The sequence below is a fragment of the Carettochelys insculpta genome, chromosome 1 (genome assembly GCF_033958435.1).
Source record: "Carettochelys insculpta isolate YL-2023 chromosome 1, ASM3395843v1, whole genome shotgun sequence".
Classification (NCBI taxonomy): Eukaryota; Metazoa; Chordata; order Testudines; family Carettochelyidae; genus Carettochelys; species Carettochelys insculpta.
The window spans coordinates 196,131,113-196,150,854 of NC_134137.1; the positions used below are offsets into that span (position 1 = coordinate 196,131,113).

The 19,742-nt window shown below is 39.2% G+C and overlaps 1 protein-coding gene across 1 annotated transcript in view; it reads right to left on the minus strand.

Moving 5' to 3' along the window:
* Positions 1–19,742, minus strand: part of ROBO1 (roundabout guidance receptor 1) — a 1,118,017-nt gene that overhangs the window by 114,605 nt on the left and 983,670 nt on the right. Inside the window, exons 7-8 of the mRNA XM_074997703.1 lie at positions 16,087–16,225; positions 14,549–14,676 (exon numbers count right to left, since the gene is read on the minus strand). Coding sequence (XP_074853804.1) covers positions 14,549–14,676; positions 16,087–16,225 — 267 coding nt within the window. The remainder of the gene's footprint in view (positions 1–14,548; positions 14,677–16,086; positions 16,226–19,742) is intronic.

Sequence of the window (19,742 nt, forward strand, 5' to 3'; positions counted from 1 at the left end):
ATTTAGCAGACGTTGGGAACAATGGATGTCCACCAGCCCCCTGTTCTTCCTGAAGTCTGCAGTGCTCTGTAAATCCTAATCCCTACCCTACCCCTCCACAGATAAGGTGACTTACTCGAGTGACTACAGACACCACTGCTGCGGTTGGATGGGCCCCCACTTCCAGCTACCATGGTCCGCCATGGCTGAACCCTCCAACATGGTCTGGACTGCCACTGCCAGAGGCGCCATGTGCTCCTCTCACCAGGGGTGGGCGCATCAGCACTCATGTATCAGCTCCAGTGGCAGTGGCAGCTCCTCAAGGCTGCAATGGAGTCTCCAGTTGCTGTAGCAGCAGAGTACCTCCAGCCATGACAGCATTCCATTCTGTGGCTGAGTGCCTCCGGCCACGGCAGAGCTCCAAGCCTCAGCCAAGTGCCTCCAGCCATGGTGGAGCTCCAAACTGCAGCCGAGTGCTTTCAGTCACAGTGTGGCACCTCCAGTCACTGCATTGCTTCATGCCATGGCCAGGAAAATTACTAGAAGATTTAATTATACTTATGAAGATTTGAAAATTTTCTCATGTTTCAGAATGTCAGCTAAAAGCGTTTGAGGTGGTGACATACAGAAATCACACGCAATTATACTTGCTGTGAAAATGCATCTTAAGTGATGACAGAGATGAACAGCTATCTAAGAGAAATAGAGTGTGTAAACACCAAGGAGAGAGAAAGAGGAATTATTCTGCATAATAACACTAGGTCTAAGTAGGAGTAATGGGATGAAATTAAGTAAGGCAGCATTTTAAGTGACTACCAGAAAAGTATTTTCCCCAGATTAAACTACTCGCATAGTACAGTCTCCTGAGAGAAGTGATGGAATACTCCATAATCATGCCTGAAATACATAGTGGGAGGGAGGGGGGGGAGAAGTAGTGAGTGAAATGCTAGTGATAAGTAGCTGTCAGGATCCTTAATATGTATCATTCAAGTTTTAATAAACCTCAACTATTCGAAGTCTCTTCCTAGCTGCACATTTGAATACAAGGTGAAGACTTAGTAGTTATTGAAAATGGATTATTTGGAATTCTCTGCTCCACCTGAAAATGTTCCTCCAGTGATATACACAGATTGTGCTGTACTTGAGACATCTCAGGAAAACAGCATGATCTCATAGGAAGTGGGCAGTGTATGTGAAAGTCTGATGCTACTATTTGGGAAAGACAGGTAACACACTGAACAAATTCAGTGCTGAAAATTTAATTAGGCCTAGTGTGGGTTTGACAAATATGGTGTAAAACATGCATGTCAGGTTACCAAAACAACCCGGGATGTCATCACCACATACATTGCAGTTGTTTAGTAGCATCACCTCTGAAGGCAAGAGCAAAAAGAAGTCAAATTAAATTGCAAAGATTCAAAGTCACGACTACTTTACATATCTCATTGAGCAGATGCACAGGTGGCTGGAGCTCTGTAATACGCATGACAAACAGACCTGTCTTGGTATTACAGCCAAGACATCACTAGCTTTTTTAGTTTGCCTAGGGAATTCAGGTCAGCACATGGCCGACATACCTTTTAAAAAATCTCTATTTTGTTTTAGTGGTTGTTACAAGCTTCTGAGCACTTCCAAAAATCAGGTCACTTTATTTTGTTGCCTACTGGGTAGAGAGCCCTTTGGAAAATCTAACCTCCAATTAAGGATGCTGTATATTAAAATCTGTCCCAGCCCAACAGGGTGACTGTCTCTCATCTGTAAAATCAGCATTGTGTTCAAATCTGCCTTATATGGTGCTGTGAAGCTTATTTTACAAGTATTTTAAGATCCTCACATCAAAAATGCTTTTCAAGTGACAAAATACTGTAGTAAAGTGGCTTTTTGTGGGAGGAGGAAGAATAAGAAATTTAAAATATTTGTCTACATTTCAAAGTTTAGTGAAACTAACCATAAAACAAAAAAGTAGATAATCTCTATTTTCTGGAGCCCCTGAAAAGGATTCGAAGTCCAAAATATGAAACTGACCACCTGCTGTGTGGTTCTAAAAGTCAGCACATTTCAGGTTAAAACATGAAATACTTCCAGTTTAAAATGTTTTCAAATCATGCAGACATTGCCTGAAGGTGATATAAGTACCCTTGGAGAAGCTGTGAATTATGTTGGGGGTGTCTGTGTGGATATTTGATCAGATTTAGACCCTCAACCAGCTTTTCTTCCCCCTCCCCTCCAAAGAGAAAGAGAAAGATATCTTAGCGACTTCTAGAACAAAACATTTTATAAACCAGTGACCATTTAGGCAGCATAGATTGGACAAGATTCACCCTTGTATTACTCCACATTTATAGTGGTGTAGCTCCATCCATTTCAATGCCATAAAGCAGGGGTGCATAAAGTAGGGAGTGGGCCCCCTCGAGGGGTGGCAGGAAATTTTGTAAGGACAGAGCAGCATGACCAGCTGCTGCGTCGCAGGCTCATCCATCTAATTAAAATGTTGACAAATGTTGATATTTTTATGTATGTGTATTCACAATTATATAACAATTAACAAATGGTTTTAGATTCAACATACTTATTTTCTTACGTATGCTGAAAGTTTATTTTTAATCTGAACATAACTGAAATTTCTATTGGTTTGCATTACATTAGACAGGTGAGGGTGGTAGGGAGGGCTAATTGCAGGGAGGAAAAGTGGGACCTGATGTAAGAAGTTTGCTCATCCCTGCCATAAATGAACACTTCTCAAAGCAGGAACCATGGCTTCTACTGTGTTTAGAAAGGACCTAGCTATTTTGGGTAATATTACATTTTAAGTATATACCAGTGCTTTAAAAATGCCCAATAAACTGCAAAGAAGCTACTAGAAAAAGAGCATAAAAGACATGATGATAGGCTGATACAGCTGGAACAACTCTAATAACGGTCTCACATGTATCTGTTATTTTCTTTTTTTTAATAGACAATGAAGTCTGATTTTTCCTTAGTCATCTGGTTATGGCACCACAATTCTCTTCCTTGGAAAGACAATTTAAAACCCATGGAAAACATTCCCTGTCTTTCAGAACAAAATCAATTAAGGCTGCATTGCAAATGCTAAAACTATACTGTATAATTATAGATTAACAAATAGAAACCTTATGCTGACAATACATTAAAGCCTTTTGGTGAATAGCAGGAAAGACTCCATGATCAATGGCTAGAGACACTCAGTAAAAAGGAAGGACAGTAAATCACTAACAAGAAGTAACTTTTGAACCTTAGAAAACGTTATTTGTGATACCTGCTGAAGAATGCTGCCAAGTGAAGGAGATACAGTTTTAAAGAGATCTCAATAAAAATGCATTGCTATCACATTTAAGAAAAAAAGTGGAATTCACATAGGGCACACCTACTGCATAGTTGCTTTTCTTGTTGTTTAGTCTTTTCAGCCCATAAAACAAACTGTGAGCTATCAGGAACTTCTAATTACAGATAGTAAAAAAATGACATAAATGTAAGAATCTGAAATGTGGTTACGACAATGTCAGGAACAAAACTTGGCCACTTCCTGTTGGTCATGGTAGAAAAAGGGAAGGAATCACATATTTGGGGAAAAAAGATCCTTTGATTTTGTTACTACTCCCTTGTTTCCAGCTAAATTTTACAGAATGGCAGAGCTGACTGCTAATATTGAGGAATTCAATGTGTTCTCTTAACTACTGACAAAGGGCATATCAAAAATACAGATAAGCTGGAAGGAGAGGAAGAGATGAGACCATAAAATACTTCCCAGAAAGGAGAATTTATGGAAAGAATTCCGTGGAACTACCTGATTTGCACAGAGACAGAAGACTGGGCTTCCAACCTGCTATAGAACCTCCCAGAGTTCCATCAGGGAGAGAAGGCATTTAGCTGGTAAAAAAAACATAGCAAAAAAGGATCAGATCTGCACTGAGAAGCAGGGATAACTAGTCAGAGAAAGACAAGAAGTAGTATACATGATTTAAGCCTCGGTAGTATGAAGTGGTGACAAATCTTATAAACGTCTTATAAACCATACTGTACATAGCAGATGGGCACATGCCATGCAGAGAAAGAAAATGTTTGGACTACAATCATGGGGAGTACCTCTGCAGTCATTCACAGCAAATACAAGATACCAACAGAAGGAAGTATATTGCTCCTGAAGAAAACAGCATTTGGATTTGCTGCATATAACATTGAAATCTGCAGCAACATGATTTTTCTTGTAAAGGAGGCTCATGACACACTGCCTAGTCACATGTTGTTTCCTGAACTATGAAGAATTTTAAGGGTACTGTATAACCATTAATTTGTCCCTCTATATACCACAGCTATTATTCAATTCATGATGAAAGAATTTCAATGCCCACACTTATCAAATATAGTAGTCACAAAATAATACAGTAAACCTGATTCTTAGCAAAACAACTTAATCTTTTAGTAAAGAATCACTATATTTTACAGGATACTCACTTGTGGTTTACTATTTTGCCTATGTTTGATTTGGAATCAAAGGGAGGATATGAGTTAAAAGTTCTTGAAAACCCTTAGCTTTAAGATATTTTGAAGTCACACTTCTGAAGTGTGTGGTCTCTGGACCACTGTTGGGCCACAGCACTTGGAGTGGTTTTGTAAGAAGCGGCTGATTCTTCTCTTTGTTTCTAGTAGCTAATTTGGATTCAGAGATTTGACATAAAGAAAAACTTTTCTAACACTACTTTCCCTGTAAGCAACTGTTGTAGCTTTCATGAGAAATTGTGCAGTTACTGCTGGCAAGGGAATTAGTTCAGAAGATCATGAAAGATAGGCAATAAAATTCATGAGAAAAATTTATTAAAAGTAGGTCATGCTCTGAAAAAGTTTGAGAATATCATATTACATACTTTCTTAATTAAAGGTCCAATTTCAAAAATATATTTTTTAAAACTTATGACGGTAATTTATTAAACTGTGTCAAATGGATTTAAAGAGCGCAAAAGCTTGCCCCTCTCACCAACAGAAGCTGGTTCGATAAAAGATATTACCTCACCCATCTTGTCTTACTCAAGATTTATAGCAGTTCGGTTGAAATAAAGTAGGCAACAGATCACTGATAGAAATCTCAAGTGCTGTCATAGTTATGGCAGTCATTATGGGTAAAATGGCTAGTCCTTATGCTATAAAACCACATGTTGTCCTTTCTGTAATTTGTCTTTTCATCATTTTTTTTAATAAAGAATCATGACACTTTACAGAACAAGCCAGCAGTCATGTAGCACTTTAAAGACCAACAGAATAATTACTTAGGTGATGAGCTTTCATGGGTCTGAAGAAGTGGGTCTGCCTCATGAAAGCTCATCACCTAATTAACTAATCTGTTAGTCTTTGAAGTGGTACATGACCACTGGTTTTTGTTTTGTTAACATAAAGGCTAACATGGCTACCTCCCTGTTGTTATCCTACATTTTACAGGACACACAATAGTGGCTGTCTGTTTTGCCTGTGTTTTAACTGGGAATCATACACAGGGTGTGACCTATGAGTTTGAGGAACAGAAAAATATACCATCTGCTTTCAAAAAATAAACGTACACTTGAATTAGATGGGGTATCCAAGTCAGGAACCCAACTTCAAAATTGAAGGGTTTGTTTCGTTATTCCTCTCGGATGCGTCTACAATAGCCGGCTACTTCAAAGTAGCTGGCACAATGCAGAAATAGTAGGTGTTGCGTCTACATGTGCCATGAGCTATTTCGATGTTGAAATCGACGTTAGGCGGCGAAACGTCGAAATCGCTATTCCTATCCGAAGATGGGAATAGAGCCCTACTTTGACATTCAACTTCGAAGTAGGGTGTGTGTAGACGATCTGTGTCCCGCTACGTCAAAATAGTGGGGTCCTCCATGGCGGCCATCAGCTGAGAGGTTGTCCAGCCCCTGTGGGGCTCTGTGGTTGCTGCATGCAACAGCCCTTAGCCCAGAGCTTCTGGCTGCTGCTGCTGAAGCTAGGGGTCCATGCTGTGTGCACGGGGTCTGCAACCGGTTGTCGGCTCTGTGGATCTCATGATGTGCAGGTCAAGTGTGTCTGGAAGGGGCCCTTTAAGGTAGGGGCTTTGCTGGGCCCTTATTTTGATGGGGAGCGCTTGCTTGTGTGTGTGGATGCTCCGCATTTCCTTCTGGGGAGGCTCCTTTTGACGTTCTCCATCGCTACTTCGATGTTGAACGTCAATGGCACCAGCCCTGAAGAATGTGTAGATGATACATGTTGAAGTAGCCTATTTCGATGTTCTTACGTCGAAATAGGCTACTTCGACGTAGTGTACTAGTGTAGACATAGCCCTAATGTCTATAGTAGGAGCCAAGCATCACAGCCACACTGAAAATCAGAATTTGATGCATTCTTATTCATGAGCTGCAGATGCCCTCACAAGGACTTTATTTACAGCCATACTCAGCATCACTCACTACTGCATGAAATGAACATTTTGGCCGTGTCTACACTGGCCCCAAACTTCGAAATGGCCACGCAAATGGCCATTTCGAAGTTTACTAATGAAGAGCTGAAATGCATATTCGGCTCTTCATTAGCATGCGGGAGGCCGCGGCGCTTCAAAATTGACGCGGATCGCCGCCGCACGGATCGTCCGACAGGGCTCTTTTTCGAAAGGACCCCGCCTACTTCAAAGTCCCCTTACTCCCATGAGAAGATGGGAATAAGGGGACTTCGAAGTAGGCGGGGTCCTTTCGAAAAGGAGCCCCGTCGGGACGATCCGCGCAGCAGCGAGCCGCGTCAATTTCGAAGCGCCGCGGCCGCCCGCATGCTAATGAAGCGCCGAATATGCATTTCAGCGCTTCATTAGTAAACTTCAAAATGGCCATCTGCGTGGCCATTTCGAAGTTTGGGGCTAGTGTAGACATAGCCATTGTCTGATAAATACAACAGTAGATTTTTTGCATCCTCTACCTCCTCCAAAATACCTATCAAAATGATGGATCTTTTGCAGCATTCCTGGAAGTTTAAACTTCAACTGGTTTGGACCAATAATGTGGCAACTAGAAAGCAAAGATGCTTAGTCTGAATGATACATGTTTGACCAAAGATTGTTAAATCTACCAATATGTGTCTTTCAATAACCAGATAAACCACAAATGAACAAATAACAGAATTTGAAAGGCTTTTGGAGCAGAATCTAAGTGTATTGATTAATCAAAGTGGTCAGGAAAAGAACTGATGCAAATAGTTTGGGTAATTATTAAAAGTGTAATTATGACCTCTCAGAATAGCAGATATGGTCCCCCTGGAAAACAGAATATAGGCATTCTAATCAGATTTGATCTTGAATGTATGTGGCTGGAATGAAAGAAAAAGTGCCTAAAAGGCTATCAAACCGCGCTCTATTTGGGACATTTGGATGGTAAGAAGGCAAAAGCAGACAGACAATCTTAACCCGCTTCCCCACAAGGCATACCGCTGGTCTTTATGTTCCGGGGGACCCTCTGTGGACAGACAGGGCTTCTGGGACACTGGGCAGCCCTATCTGCTGTGCATCTGGTTGGCTGTTTTGCTGATAGAGTGACTACTGGACTGCTCTTGGCCAACAAAGCAGACGATCCACTTGGTAGTTTGGCTGTGATCTGTTGACAGAAGTTTTGTTGGAAGATATCGTCTAACAAAAATTTCTATCAACAAATCACTGTAATCTAGACATTGTCCCAGTGTAGGAGTAGGCAACGGAGCAACAAGGAATAAAATAGAATATGCATATTGGTATGAAGATCAGAAAGGGCCCAAGAAAAATGATTTTCTGATTTGGAATAAACCACATGGAAAACATGTATTTTGGTAAAACTGCTTTCGTCGATGCAAAAAGCTTCTGGCTAAAGCAAAATCAACTGTAATACAGTGGGAAAGTATATACAAAAAGGTGCCAAAGAGATTCACTTTTTTGCCACAGTTTGACAACACTGGAGTTCATCATATACATATCCAGGGCACTTTGTAAAATACAGTGCATTGTACCAGTCGATGAGCAAATTAGGCATTCACTTTTAAAACCTAAGCAGCAATCAGTGCTCTATAAACCTTTCTACATGCGCCAAGAAACCTCTGACTGACTTGCATTTGTGGACTCCAAAAACCTAACCCCAAGAGAAGCAATGGAGTAAGACACCTGTCCATTCTTATCAGACCAGAAACAAACAGCAATACATTACATGTTCTCAATGGTTTATCTTTCTGATGATAGTGTGAGCTTGTTTGGTGAACAGTTCAAGCATGGAATGCCCTTTCAATTATACACAGCGGCAGACATGATTTCTTGGTTGCTATGGAATTTCAAATCTAGGTATGGAATTGTAGTTGCAATAAAATTAGTTTCATATGTAAAATTGCAGGGGAAAAGAAAACATCAATGATTCCCCAAGTTTGGAATCTGAGTGTATAGAGAAGACTGAGCAAGATCACATGAGATACAAAGGGCCTTGTATTCACACCAAAGAAATAATTAAAACTGCTCATGTTGTGGTACACTCCATATTGCAGCAGTCAAGCCTAGCGCTACAGGCATGTGGCATCTGGAGGACAGGATCCTTTGGTAGGTCTGCCTTGAAGTATTATGACTTTGATCTAGAGTTGTGGAAGGGGGCAGTAAGGGGCACTGCTTATTATACCTGCTCTAAATGGGCAGGCAATGTTCCACACAGTGTAGCAATCGTGGTGCAGAGGGGACTGCAGGGCCATTCCTATCCACTTACTCAGCTGAGAAACACCTACTTTCAGCTGCTGGTATTACCACCTATGCTCACTGTGTCTCACTGTCTTAGTGCTTCCCACTTCTGTGAACTGTGCCCAGCTTTATGCTGCTGTAAAGTAATCATTTAATGTATAATACAAATTCTTATGAAATAGCACCAAAAAGCATAAGTGCCATGCAAGTACAGTTATTAGACTTTTCCTGATGCATGTTTGTTTTGCAGTGTGTGTCGGTGTGCATGTGTGCACACATTTTTAATACCTCTACATCCTTTTTAATTTTGTGGAATGAAAATGCCCAAAGGGTCCAATTTGCACCAGTGACCAATGCTTTCTGTGAAAATATTGCTTCTGAAGTATTAAAAAGAAAACAAATTCCTTTCATTTAATTACTGCTTTACTTTCTTCTATACTAGAACAGACAAACCCAATTTATTCAAATAAATAAAATGCTTCCGAGCCACTCTTTCTAATGAAACTTCAAATACCAAGTTTCAGTGTGGAGGGAGACAATTACCAAGACGAAATCTCAGAATGAAGGAAAATGATTATATATTGAAACTGCAATAGGAAGCAACATAATTGCTCTATATTCATATTTCATTAGCACTTTCATTAGAGGGCTCTCCAGCTAAATTAGTGAATATTTATTTATGTATGTATTCATAAAAGTCTCTCTGAATACCAACCCTAAACTCTGCATACATACTGGGTGCCCATTCTCTAAATTAAAAACACGTAATACAGTACCAAAACCTAGTCTTTCCACATTGCAAGATGGAGAAGTATTCCACAATAAATACAATGAAGATAATAAATCCGAAGCCTTCCAAATTTACACCCTCTTTCCCCTGGGGTGGGAGGGGCTCATGGTGGTAAACATGACTAAAATCTAGTGCTGCTACTTACAGCATACAAACTGAACAAGCAATCCTGTAGCACCTTAAAGACTAACAATAGTATTTATTAGGTAATTAGCTTTCATGGGAAAGCTAATAAATAATATTGCTAGTCTAAGTTGCTACACGATTGTGTGGGCACAGCCGTTTGTGGTGTGACCACGACAGAGTTGCAAGCCACAGCCTGCACACAGCCTGTGCATGATCAAGGCTTCGCTACCCAATCAGAATCTGATATGCCAGCGTGCACTGACACCCCCATCCCCCGAAGAGCCAAGGGCTCAGTCACATATGCAGAAGTGGGGCCAGCTAAGGGCTTAGTCACATACACAGAAGTGAGACCCCCACCCTCACCAAGCATTACAAACTCCTAAAAGGACAACTCCACAAAGGGACACAATGCATTGGCCCAGCAGGTTGCTTCAGTGTCCGAACCCTGATAAAAGATCAACTCCCCCTGTCCCAAATTGGAGAAGCGTGCACCTTGACAAGCCCATCAGCCGGCCCAAGTCGCTTGTCTCTCTCGCCAAAAATCTGGACACTTTCGGCTAGATGTTGGCATGGGCTCTGCTCGCCATCTGCAGTTTGGTAATGACCCCATAAGTACAGACTTTCCCCTCTTCATCACCCGACATTGTGTGGGGGTAGACGGCTACAGCGCGCTAGGTATCCCCTCTTAATTCCTCTCATAACACTGATTAAGCCAGCATTAATAAAGCTTTTTTACGCTCACTTCTTGTCCCATCTCCGTCCACCACTTATCCATCGAACCCCTGTTACTTCCAGAACTGATTGCTTGCTCAGTTAGTACGTGGTTAGTAGCAACAGTAGATTTTGAATAGTTATATTTACCACCACCAGCACTGCACCTACAATTCCAATAATATTATTAGTCTATAAGGTGCTATAGGACTGCTTGCTTTGTTTTGTGAAGATACAGACTAACCTGGCTACTCCTCTGAGACTAGCATACAAACTGATTCAGAAAAGCAATCACACATGATTCATCTGAAGTCCTGTGAAGTAAATATGACTGGAGCACGTGTTTAAGGGCTTTGTTGAACAGAGATGGACCTATGCCCATGCTTAAGTACTTTGCAATACTAGGGCCTAGTTATGGGCCTATTCCAAACAAGCATTGTGGTGTTCTGGAAATAAAGGACCATGATACTACCCCACTTTTAATCTTGTAAACATTTGAGCAACTAAGTAATTCTACATATTAGTAGGCCCATGGAAAGAAACAGGACTACTCAACATGTGTAAATTTATGCACTTAAGTGTTTGCAGAACTGCGGCCACAGATTATTTCCAAACATGCAGCAACATACTTTCACAAAAACTAGTTGTTTTATTAGCAGCATCTTGATTTCAAGACTAAGAGTTGATTTTAGGATCAAATCTAACAAGTTGTCTTGAAAATAATTCAAAATGTTTTCAGTTTGAGATTCTTTAATTAAAGAAAGTGAACTTAGAGGCTATTGAATTGTTGGACATCAAAGGAGACAAGTTCCTTTCCTCATTTTTTTTGTCCATATATGAAAATGAACAGAAAGAAAAAAAAACACCTCAAAAAGCCTGGGGAATCTGTATTTGAGCTTCAGAGCAAAAATATCACCTTCCAGATATGTTATACTTTCTAAGAGCCACAGAGGACACAATGTTGAGAAAAGATAACAACGCTGTTAGCCAGAGGAACAAACTAAGCACTTTGTGAGCATAATTTTACTTTTACAGTAAATGTGACAAAATAAAATTGGTTACTTGATAAAATATTTCCCAATACTTCCTCCCACTGAACGCAGGAAAAGACAGAAGGAACATTACATCCCCTAACTTAGGGGAAAATGTATCAACATGACATAATTGTAATGCCTGCTAGATGAGAAAGGAAGAGAGGGATTATATCGGAGTGAACATCTGGATTGTGTATATAAATAAAGGCAATGAAGAACATTTACACATATCAATTTTTGAGTTTCCCTTGACTTTTACCACTGAAAGGAACAGTAGTGCTGCAGTATCCTTCAACAGATTCCTAACAAGAAAAAGACACAAAAACTTTATCAATCTGCTTTAGTGTACTGAATGTAAGTATGCGTATATTGCGCACGTTAGTTGTAAAACATAGTTCACTGTAACTAACCTCACTGTACATGGAAACCACCAGGAAAGAGGTATAAAAAACAAACTATGACTGTCAAACATAGGCGTGCAAAACAATGTTAAGAAGGAAAAATATATATATATATATGCCTATACATATGCCAAGTATAGATTCTGGATCAGATTGTGGACTAATATAGGTAAGTGTGGATATCATAGCGAAGAATTTACAGAAATCGAAAGCTATCTATGACAGAACCTTGAATCTCTTTACATACCAGGTGAAACAAAGTCATTACCAAGGGAAAGTAACCGTCAAACAGCTTGGGAACATCAGAAACATGTTACCAGAGACGCTAGAGATAAACATGAAGGGAAGAAGTTTCTAGCTAAGAAAAAAAACATGGACAACAGATTAAATCATTTTCCAGATAGACAGACAGAGAAAAGTAAAAGCACTGAGATGAATATGACTATGGCTACACTACAGTGAACTGTTGACAGAAGTCATGGTCCGAAGAGCTCTTCCAACAAAACTTCTGTCGAAAAAGCGCATCCACACACAAACGCAGCTCTAAAAAGCAATCTGATCTGTCGACAGAGAGCGTCCAGACTGCTCGGCCCTTTCTAAACAGAGTGGCTGTCCAGAGGTACAGCAGACAGGGCTGCCTGGTGACCTGTAAGCCCTGTCTGCCCATAGAGGGCCTCCTGGAGCATCCATATGGCTTTTTTGTTGACAGATTCTGTCAAGAAAGGCATTCTGCCTCACGGGGGCAAGGTAGAAGGATGTCAACATAGGTGCCAAGTTCCAACAGTATGTTGACAGAACACATTTTTAGTGTGGATGCTCTGTGGGTTTTGTATACACAAAAAACTCTAGTGTACATGCAGCCTAACAGAAAAAGGGGAATACCCAAGACAAAACCAAATGATACAAAATAAAGTCAGACTAGCAAAGTCTGAAAGGCTATATGCGAAATGTTTAACATTTGAGAAATACTTACGATAGAATAAGAAACCAAAGTGAGCCATACTAAAAGAAAATGGCCTTTAGATGCAGAAGAAAATAAATAAATAAATATAATCCTTAAGGGAAAAATGAACACCATCAGACAGACGCTAAAGAAATGAGAGATACAAGATTATATACTATATGGTGATGATACCCTCAAAAGTGTCAACTAAAGCTCACCAAATTAAGCCCGCTAAGAATGGATGGAAAAAAAAACATTGCAGAAGTGGGACAACTTCAGAATGAAAAAGCAATAGGATGGAACTAACTACCAGGTGAACTATGAAAAAGCATAAATGAATGAAGGCTTGTAAACCTTGTCAGATGTAATGAAGAAAACATTTGAGATTTGTCAGAAGACTTTACAATCTGTGTAACCAAACCCTTAAAAAAGTAAAACACTAAAGACTGTAAAAACTATAGAAAAGTTTACCCAGCATTGCATGTCTCCACAACACACTTGTGAGTTGCTCAATACAAAATTACAGGAAAAACTGATTCAAAAATAAATGAAGACCACTAAGGACTGAAATGTGGAAAGGGCATGATCCACGTCATCATGAGCTTACAGCTCACACTGGAAAAGAAAGAAATAGTATATTGTGTTTCACTGACTTGCAAAAAACATCTGATGGAATCTTTTTGTACAAATTGGTCGATGTATGAAGATGTCTGTGGATTGATGGATTCAAACTCTTAAATAATAAAACAATTACACCAGAATCAGAGAGCAATCTTAATGGGAGATGAAAATGAAAACCTACTAGAGATCAGGAGTAAAACCTGAGACAAGGTGACCAACTTTACTCAACTTTTATAGCAGGTGTTTGATTAAATTCAGAATAAGATCTCATGATTAAATATGAATACAGCAAAGAATATGGTCTAAAGTTGAACGTGCATAAGACAAAACAAAGGTGTTAGACAAGCACCTGAGGAAAAATGGGAGTGCAGTAAATGTTAAATCCATACAAGTGAGAAATTATTGCTCCTTGGGAAAGCATCGTTCCAGATCAAATACTCAAGTCACAACAGAATAGAAAGAGGAAAAGTGACACCTGGAAGAATAAATATCTGATGAGCCTGGGAATTACTGAAATTTAGCAAATGCTGGTGAGATATGTTATGAAAAGGAGGATTCAATTTCCAGGGCATATTTTTAAAAGATTAGTGATACTACATGTTGACAGGAACTTGAAAATTGATAGCACAAGAACACAAGGCAAAATGAATATCGTGGTATACTGGGTGGATCAAAAGGATGATTCGTCCACAATGGATTAGCAGAGGATCATACAGAATGGGCTACTTTGGTAGCAAACTTCCAGTAATAAAGCAATAAATAATAAGCTTTCCTTTTGGGAATATAAAAATGTCATGTTTATTCCTTTAAATAAAAAAATCTAACAGATACAGGAAGTCATAATATTTTTATCCAGTTAAACCAATTTGATGTGATAACAGAAACAGTAAGTGCAAAAAGTTTTCCTGTCTCCTCAGCTTTTAGATACCAGGATTGGAAGTAACATGCTTCTGACGACACTGGAGTTCAAAATGTATTCTCTTCCCTTTGCGGCACTGAACGTAATTCTTTACATGCTTGTGGGAGGGAGAACACACACACACACACACCTGAAATGCTTCAGTAGTTTAACAGGCGCAAATATGAAACCAAAATAATTTTCCTATATTTTTATAAAACATCCTATCACATTTATAACATAGCCTATCACATTAAATTATGACTAATAAAGTTACTGCATAGAAAATCCATTTTCTTTCCTTTTTCTGTGATTTAGTATTATATAAAGAAACAGTCTTACCTTGAACTGTTAGAGTTGCTGATGCTTCAGCTTTTCCAACCATATTTTCAGCAACACAAGTATAAGACCCCATGTCTCCTGCCATAACTTTCCGGATTTTCAAGGTGTGGTCATCACGGATTTCGTATCTTACATACAAATAACAGCAAATAAGCAAGCTCATATAAACTATAAATACAATTTTCAAAATGTATGAATCATAAACCTAACTTTTTGCCTTCCTTTGTTTTTCTGAGATATGAATATAGTGAGCAATACATGATATTTTCATATTGCAGTCATACTATGGAAACAATATTTCAAAACAAATAACTGACGCCCTAATACTGATCTCACGATTTGAAAAACACCACCACGGCCATGTCTACACTAGCCCCCTTCTTCAAAGGAGGCATGGTAACAACACGGGAGGGGGAATATCAATGAGGCACTGCCATGCATATGTGGCACCTCATTAGCATAATGGTGGCCACACAAATTTCGAAGTTGCTAACTTTGAAATGCTGACAGGCAGTTTAGCTGTGGGTGCTTTGAAATATGCGCCCAACTTCAAAATTCCCTTACTCCCAATTCGTTTTGGGCCCATCTCTAATAAAGTAAAAGTAGTTGACTGGTGAATTGGGTATACATAACATTAGACTTGGCCCTAAAAACCTCTAAGTACAATACATTAAGTAAAAACATAGGACAATATTTCTTAAAGAAAATATCCTTATATTTTTCTTTATTTGCATGTGGTTATAAGAAAATAAAAGGGTTTAAAAGGTTAAAAAGCAACATTGGTCTTTTGAAAATAATACAACACCATCAAAGTGAAGCTAAAACACAACTCAGTCAATTGTTTTACAAAGAAATAACAGCCTGATATTCCTTCATTGCTCTTCACTCAATATAAACTGCATTAACTGGAAACAGGTTTTGGATATAGAAAAGGAAGGTACCCAAAGTTTACAGTATATCCTCTTTGAAAAATAAAACACTAATACTTTAAAACTGACGAGTTTAAACAAAAGGAAAAAAATCCAGACTTTTTTTTTTTTTTTTTTAAACAGAAAAAACTGTTTTACTTCTCACTCGGCTAGCCCAACAACAGAAGAAATGTGCATTAGAGATTTGATGACAAAAAAGAGCAGATCTCCTAAGACAAGCAGTACACATTAGCAGGTTGCATTTTTTATCACTTGCATTCCATTATCCTCTTTTTGGCATCATGACCAAATTATATAATCTATTAGGCATTTTACAGTAGTTTTCATAATTACAGTAGGTGCTTCAAGCACAATTTAATTCATGCCATACACTATTACCTGACTGCAATAATTTTACTTTTTTTTTGGGGGTGGGGTACAGGTTGTAAAGATTTTAGCTCAAGCTGTTTCTAAGTTTAAACAGAAGGGAATTCTATCAATCAGCAGAGGACCAGGGTACATAGAAGTAGAAAAGTCCTGTCTTATAGCCAAGTCATCCATCCAAGCACAGGAGTTATCCCATTGCATATCAAACTGATCTTATTCAACAGGTAACTAAATATACTGCACCTTGATTTTGGCAATTCCCCATCATCTTTTCGCCATTTTACTGTGGGTACAGGGTCACCTCGAGCTTCACATCTAAACTCTGCACTATCTTCCACAGTTACGGCCAAATTACTGGGTCTCTTCACAAAAGATGGTCTTTCTAAAGGAAGAGAAAGGAAACACTGCATTACAACCAAAGATACAACGCTGCATAATCTGCAGTGGCTCAGGGTGGCTGTTATGAGGATTGCAGAGTTACTTGCGTTCAGCCAGGTCTCTTCTAATAGAGGAGCAAAACTAATGAACAACATGAAAATCTGCAAATTGCACCAGACTTGACTCTGGACTTGTCTAAACTTACATTGAGTTAAGCTGTAGTAATATCATTCAGGGATCTGGAAAAGCTCCCTCCTCCCAAGCGATAAAGGGTGCACCAACCTAAAGCAATGTCCACACCATGCTATCTTGATGGAGTAATTACACCTACAGAGAACTCTGTCCCAGGCGCATAGTGCCTCTTTATCAGATGTGCTACACTGGTGCAGCAACATCCGCGGTAGTAGACTAGGACTAAGTAGCCCTGACATTTGAAATATCCAGCAGAGTATCTACACACAAAAAGCATTCTTTTGAAATTAAATCGAAAGAATATGCACTCCTTTCTAAAGTGCTCTTTCCACTCCCGTTTCAGGAAGAGTGCTTTCTTTTGAAAGCTTCTTTAGAAAACATGGAGACGTTCAGTGGGTCCTTTTCCCCTGCCCTCTCCCCCCGGCCCCCGAAAAAAAATGCAGTCCTCATGGCACCTGATTTTTCAATCCCTGGCCTGTTCCTTCAAAAGGGCAGTGGAGCTGTGTGGATGCTTTCGAAAGATCGCTGTAGTGTAGCCTGACAGAAAAAGATTTGCTGCAAGGCACCAAAACAGACAATAGGCATCACAATTTTATTGTAACTTTGACAGATGTCACACACTAAGTATTGCCTCTCCAAAGACACTGATGCAATTGTGAAGTACTGAAGATATTCTGAGGCTTGTTAAAGTCACCAGAATGACTGCACCTTGTCATCAGTGACAGTTGGTGTTTGACTGAATCATTTCAAGGGTTGCAGCAAAGGGAAACATTACCATTTTATTTCTCACTAGCACAAAGAAAAATCACACATCCATTCTCATAACACATATCAGCAAGAACATCTTTGAGTTTAAAATATTGTCCACACACATGAAGTGGAAGAGAACACTCCACTCAGCTCTAATTGTAAGTCGCTATAAGGGCTTATATTATATAATTGAAAAACGCATTTTCAACTCTGTGGATAAGGTGGGTAGGTGAGAGTGAACTTATAAAAACATATCCCTTATACATAACAGACGTTTTAGAGCATAAGCTTTTGTGGGCAAAGACCCACTTCATTAGACCTGCAGGTCTTTGCCCACAAAAGCTCATGCTCCAAAATATGTTGGACTATTCTAGTTTTTGAAGATACAGACTAACTCGGCTACCCCTCTGATACTTATACATAAATTTATTCTCTCTATAGGGTACAGTACAAAGAATCCACTCCTGCAGTCTAAAAATTGTCAGGATTTCCTCTACACAACCCCAAACAAAAGGTGGAAGATGTTATAAAAGGGAGAACATCACAGACACATTTCATGCAACTGTCATAAAAAAACCCTGTTGTTGCAGCAGAAGCAAAATATATCTGCACAGTTATTTAGAAAGTAATAAAAATAACCAAAACCCTCAAGGCAGGTACTTGAAAATGATGAAGTGGTTTTTCCCACAAAAATTTATGCCCAAATAAATCTGTTACTTTTTAAGGTGCCACATGACTCCTCATTGTTTTTGCACAGACACCAGTAACTGCGTCGCACAGTAGGTTATTGAATCTGTTTTCTCAAGATCTAGGTTAGTACCCTGCCCACTAAACCATGCTTCCTCACTCAAAGTAAGCCTATTTTTATGTTTGTTTTCAGGACATAAATCAGAGAAAAAATTGAATTAAAGACAAATGAAAAATGAAATAAAAACCTCTGAAGATGTTTGCTTCCTATAATTTTTCAGAACTGAGAATCAAACAAGTACTTTCCAATAATGCAACTATAGCTCAAAAATATTAACATTCCTGTGGAAATGGTAAAAGTTACTGGTGTGAGTAATTAACCTGGGCAACTGTATGAGTACATAACATAAGCACTATATTCACACAAACTGAATTTCCTGTCAATTTCCAGATTTTAAAAAGTTTGGAGGTCCGAACAGTTGATTTGACTTAAGTTTACCTCTAAACCAACTGCCTCAAAGCCACCAGAAATAGAAAACGTCATCACAATATACCATAAAACACCCTGCACTTCCAATAAAATTACCGCATGGTCTCGCCGAGTGCTGAGAAGATGGCAACATAGTTTAAAATGCTAAATATGGTCATCCTATTAAGGAATCTCCCACCAGTCATGAGCAATAGAAAAGATGTCAAGACTTCCAGAACCTCTACATGGAATTGCTCAGAAAACAAATCAGAGGACTGTGGACCAGTGCCTAAAACAGAATAAAATACCACTGTTAAATATAGGGCCAGGACTGAGGAACTTGAAGTGAAGCCAGCTGATTTTGAACTTGAATATTGCCATGAAGTTTCCAAGCTCATGGGTGTAAACCCTCCAGTCAAAGGCTACGTCTACACTAGCCAAAAACCTCGAAATGGGCATGCAAATGGCCATTTCAAAGTTTACTAATCAAGTGCTGAAATACATACTCAGTGCCTCATTAGCATTTGGGAGGGCTGCAGCACTTCAAAATTGATGCGGCTCGCTGCCGCGTGGCTAATCCAGATGGGGCTCCTTTTCGAAAGGACCCCAGCTACTTCGAAGTCCCCTTATTCCTATCTACTCATGGGAATAAGGGGACTTCAAAGTAGCCAGGGCCCTTTCGAAAAGGAGCCGCGTCAATTTTGAAGTGCCATGGCCACCTGCATGCTAATGAGGTGCTGAATATGTATTTCAGCACTTTATTAGTAAACTTCAAAATGGCCATTTGCACGGCCATTTCGAAGTTTTTGGCTAGCGTAGACACGGCCAAAATATTTGCTCCTGGTGTAAATAAGATTAAGCTGTTTCCAATCATTACACTGTTTTGAACGCTTCATACTGTGAATTGAGAATCAGGACCATACTGAACATCCTGAAAGTCAACGGCTGTACTGCTGACATTATAGGGTCTTATCTACCAACATAAAAAAGGTTGGTTTTGTTTTTTTTTAAAATCATGGTAGCTTGACTTTATTTGACCGCAAGTCTCCTTTAATGACTGGTCAGATATAGTTTAATGTCATTGGGATTATCTGAGCTGGTTGTGTAGTAGCAAATTTATACCACTCAGCAAGCTTCAAAGTGGGAGCCCACCTCTTGTTTTACTAGGTTGCTGTATAAGTTTGCATGTAACAGCTCTTTCCACATTTTAAGATTCCATTACATAAATGATTGACTTAAGTTTTTGAAATTCTATTTATTTTCCTCACAGAAGGTAAAAATTACATGTTTGTTATTGAAGTTAATGCTTTCTTTATATTATTTATAAATAGTGTTATGGTCAATGAAAATTGTAATTACCTGCCAAGTGAAATCCAAGTCTGTGCTGACTGCATACTTAAAAAAAAAAAAAAAAAAAGGCCAG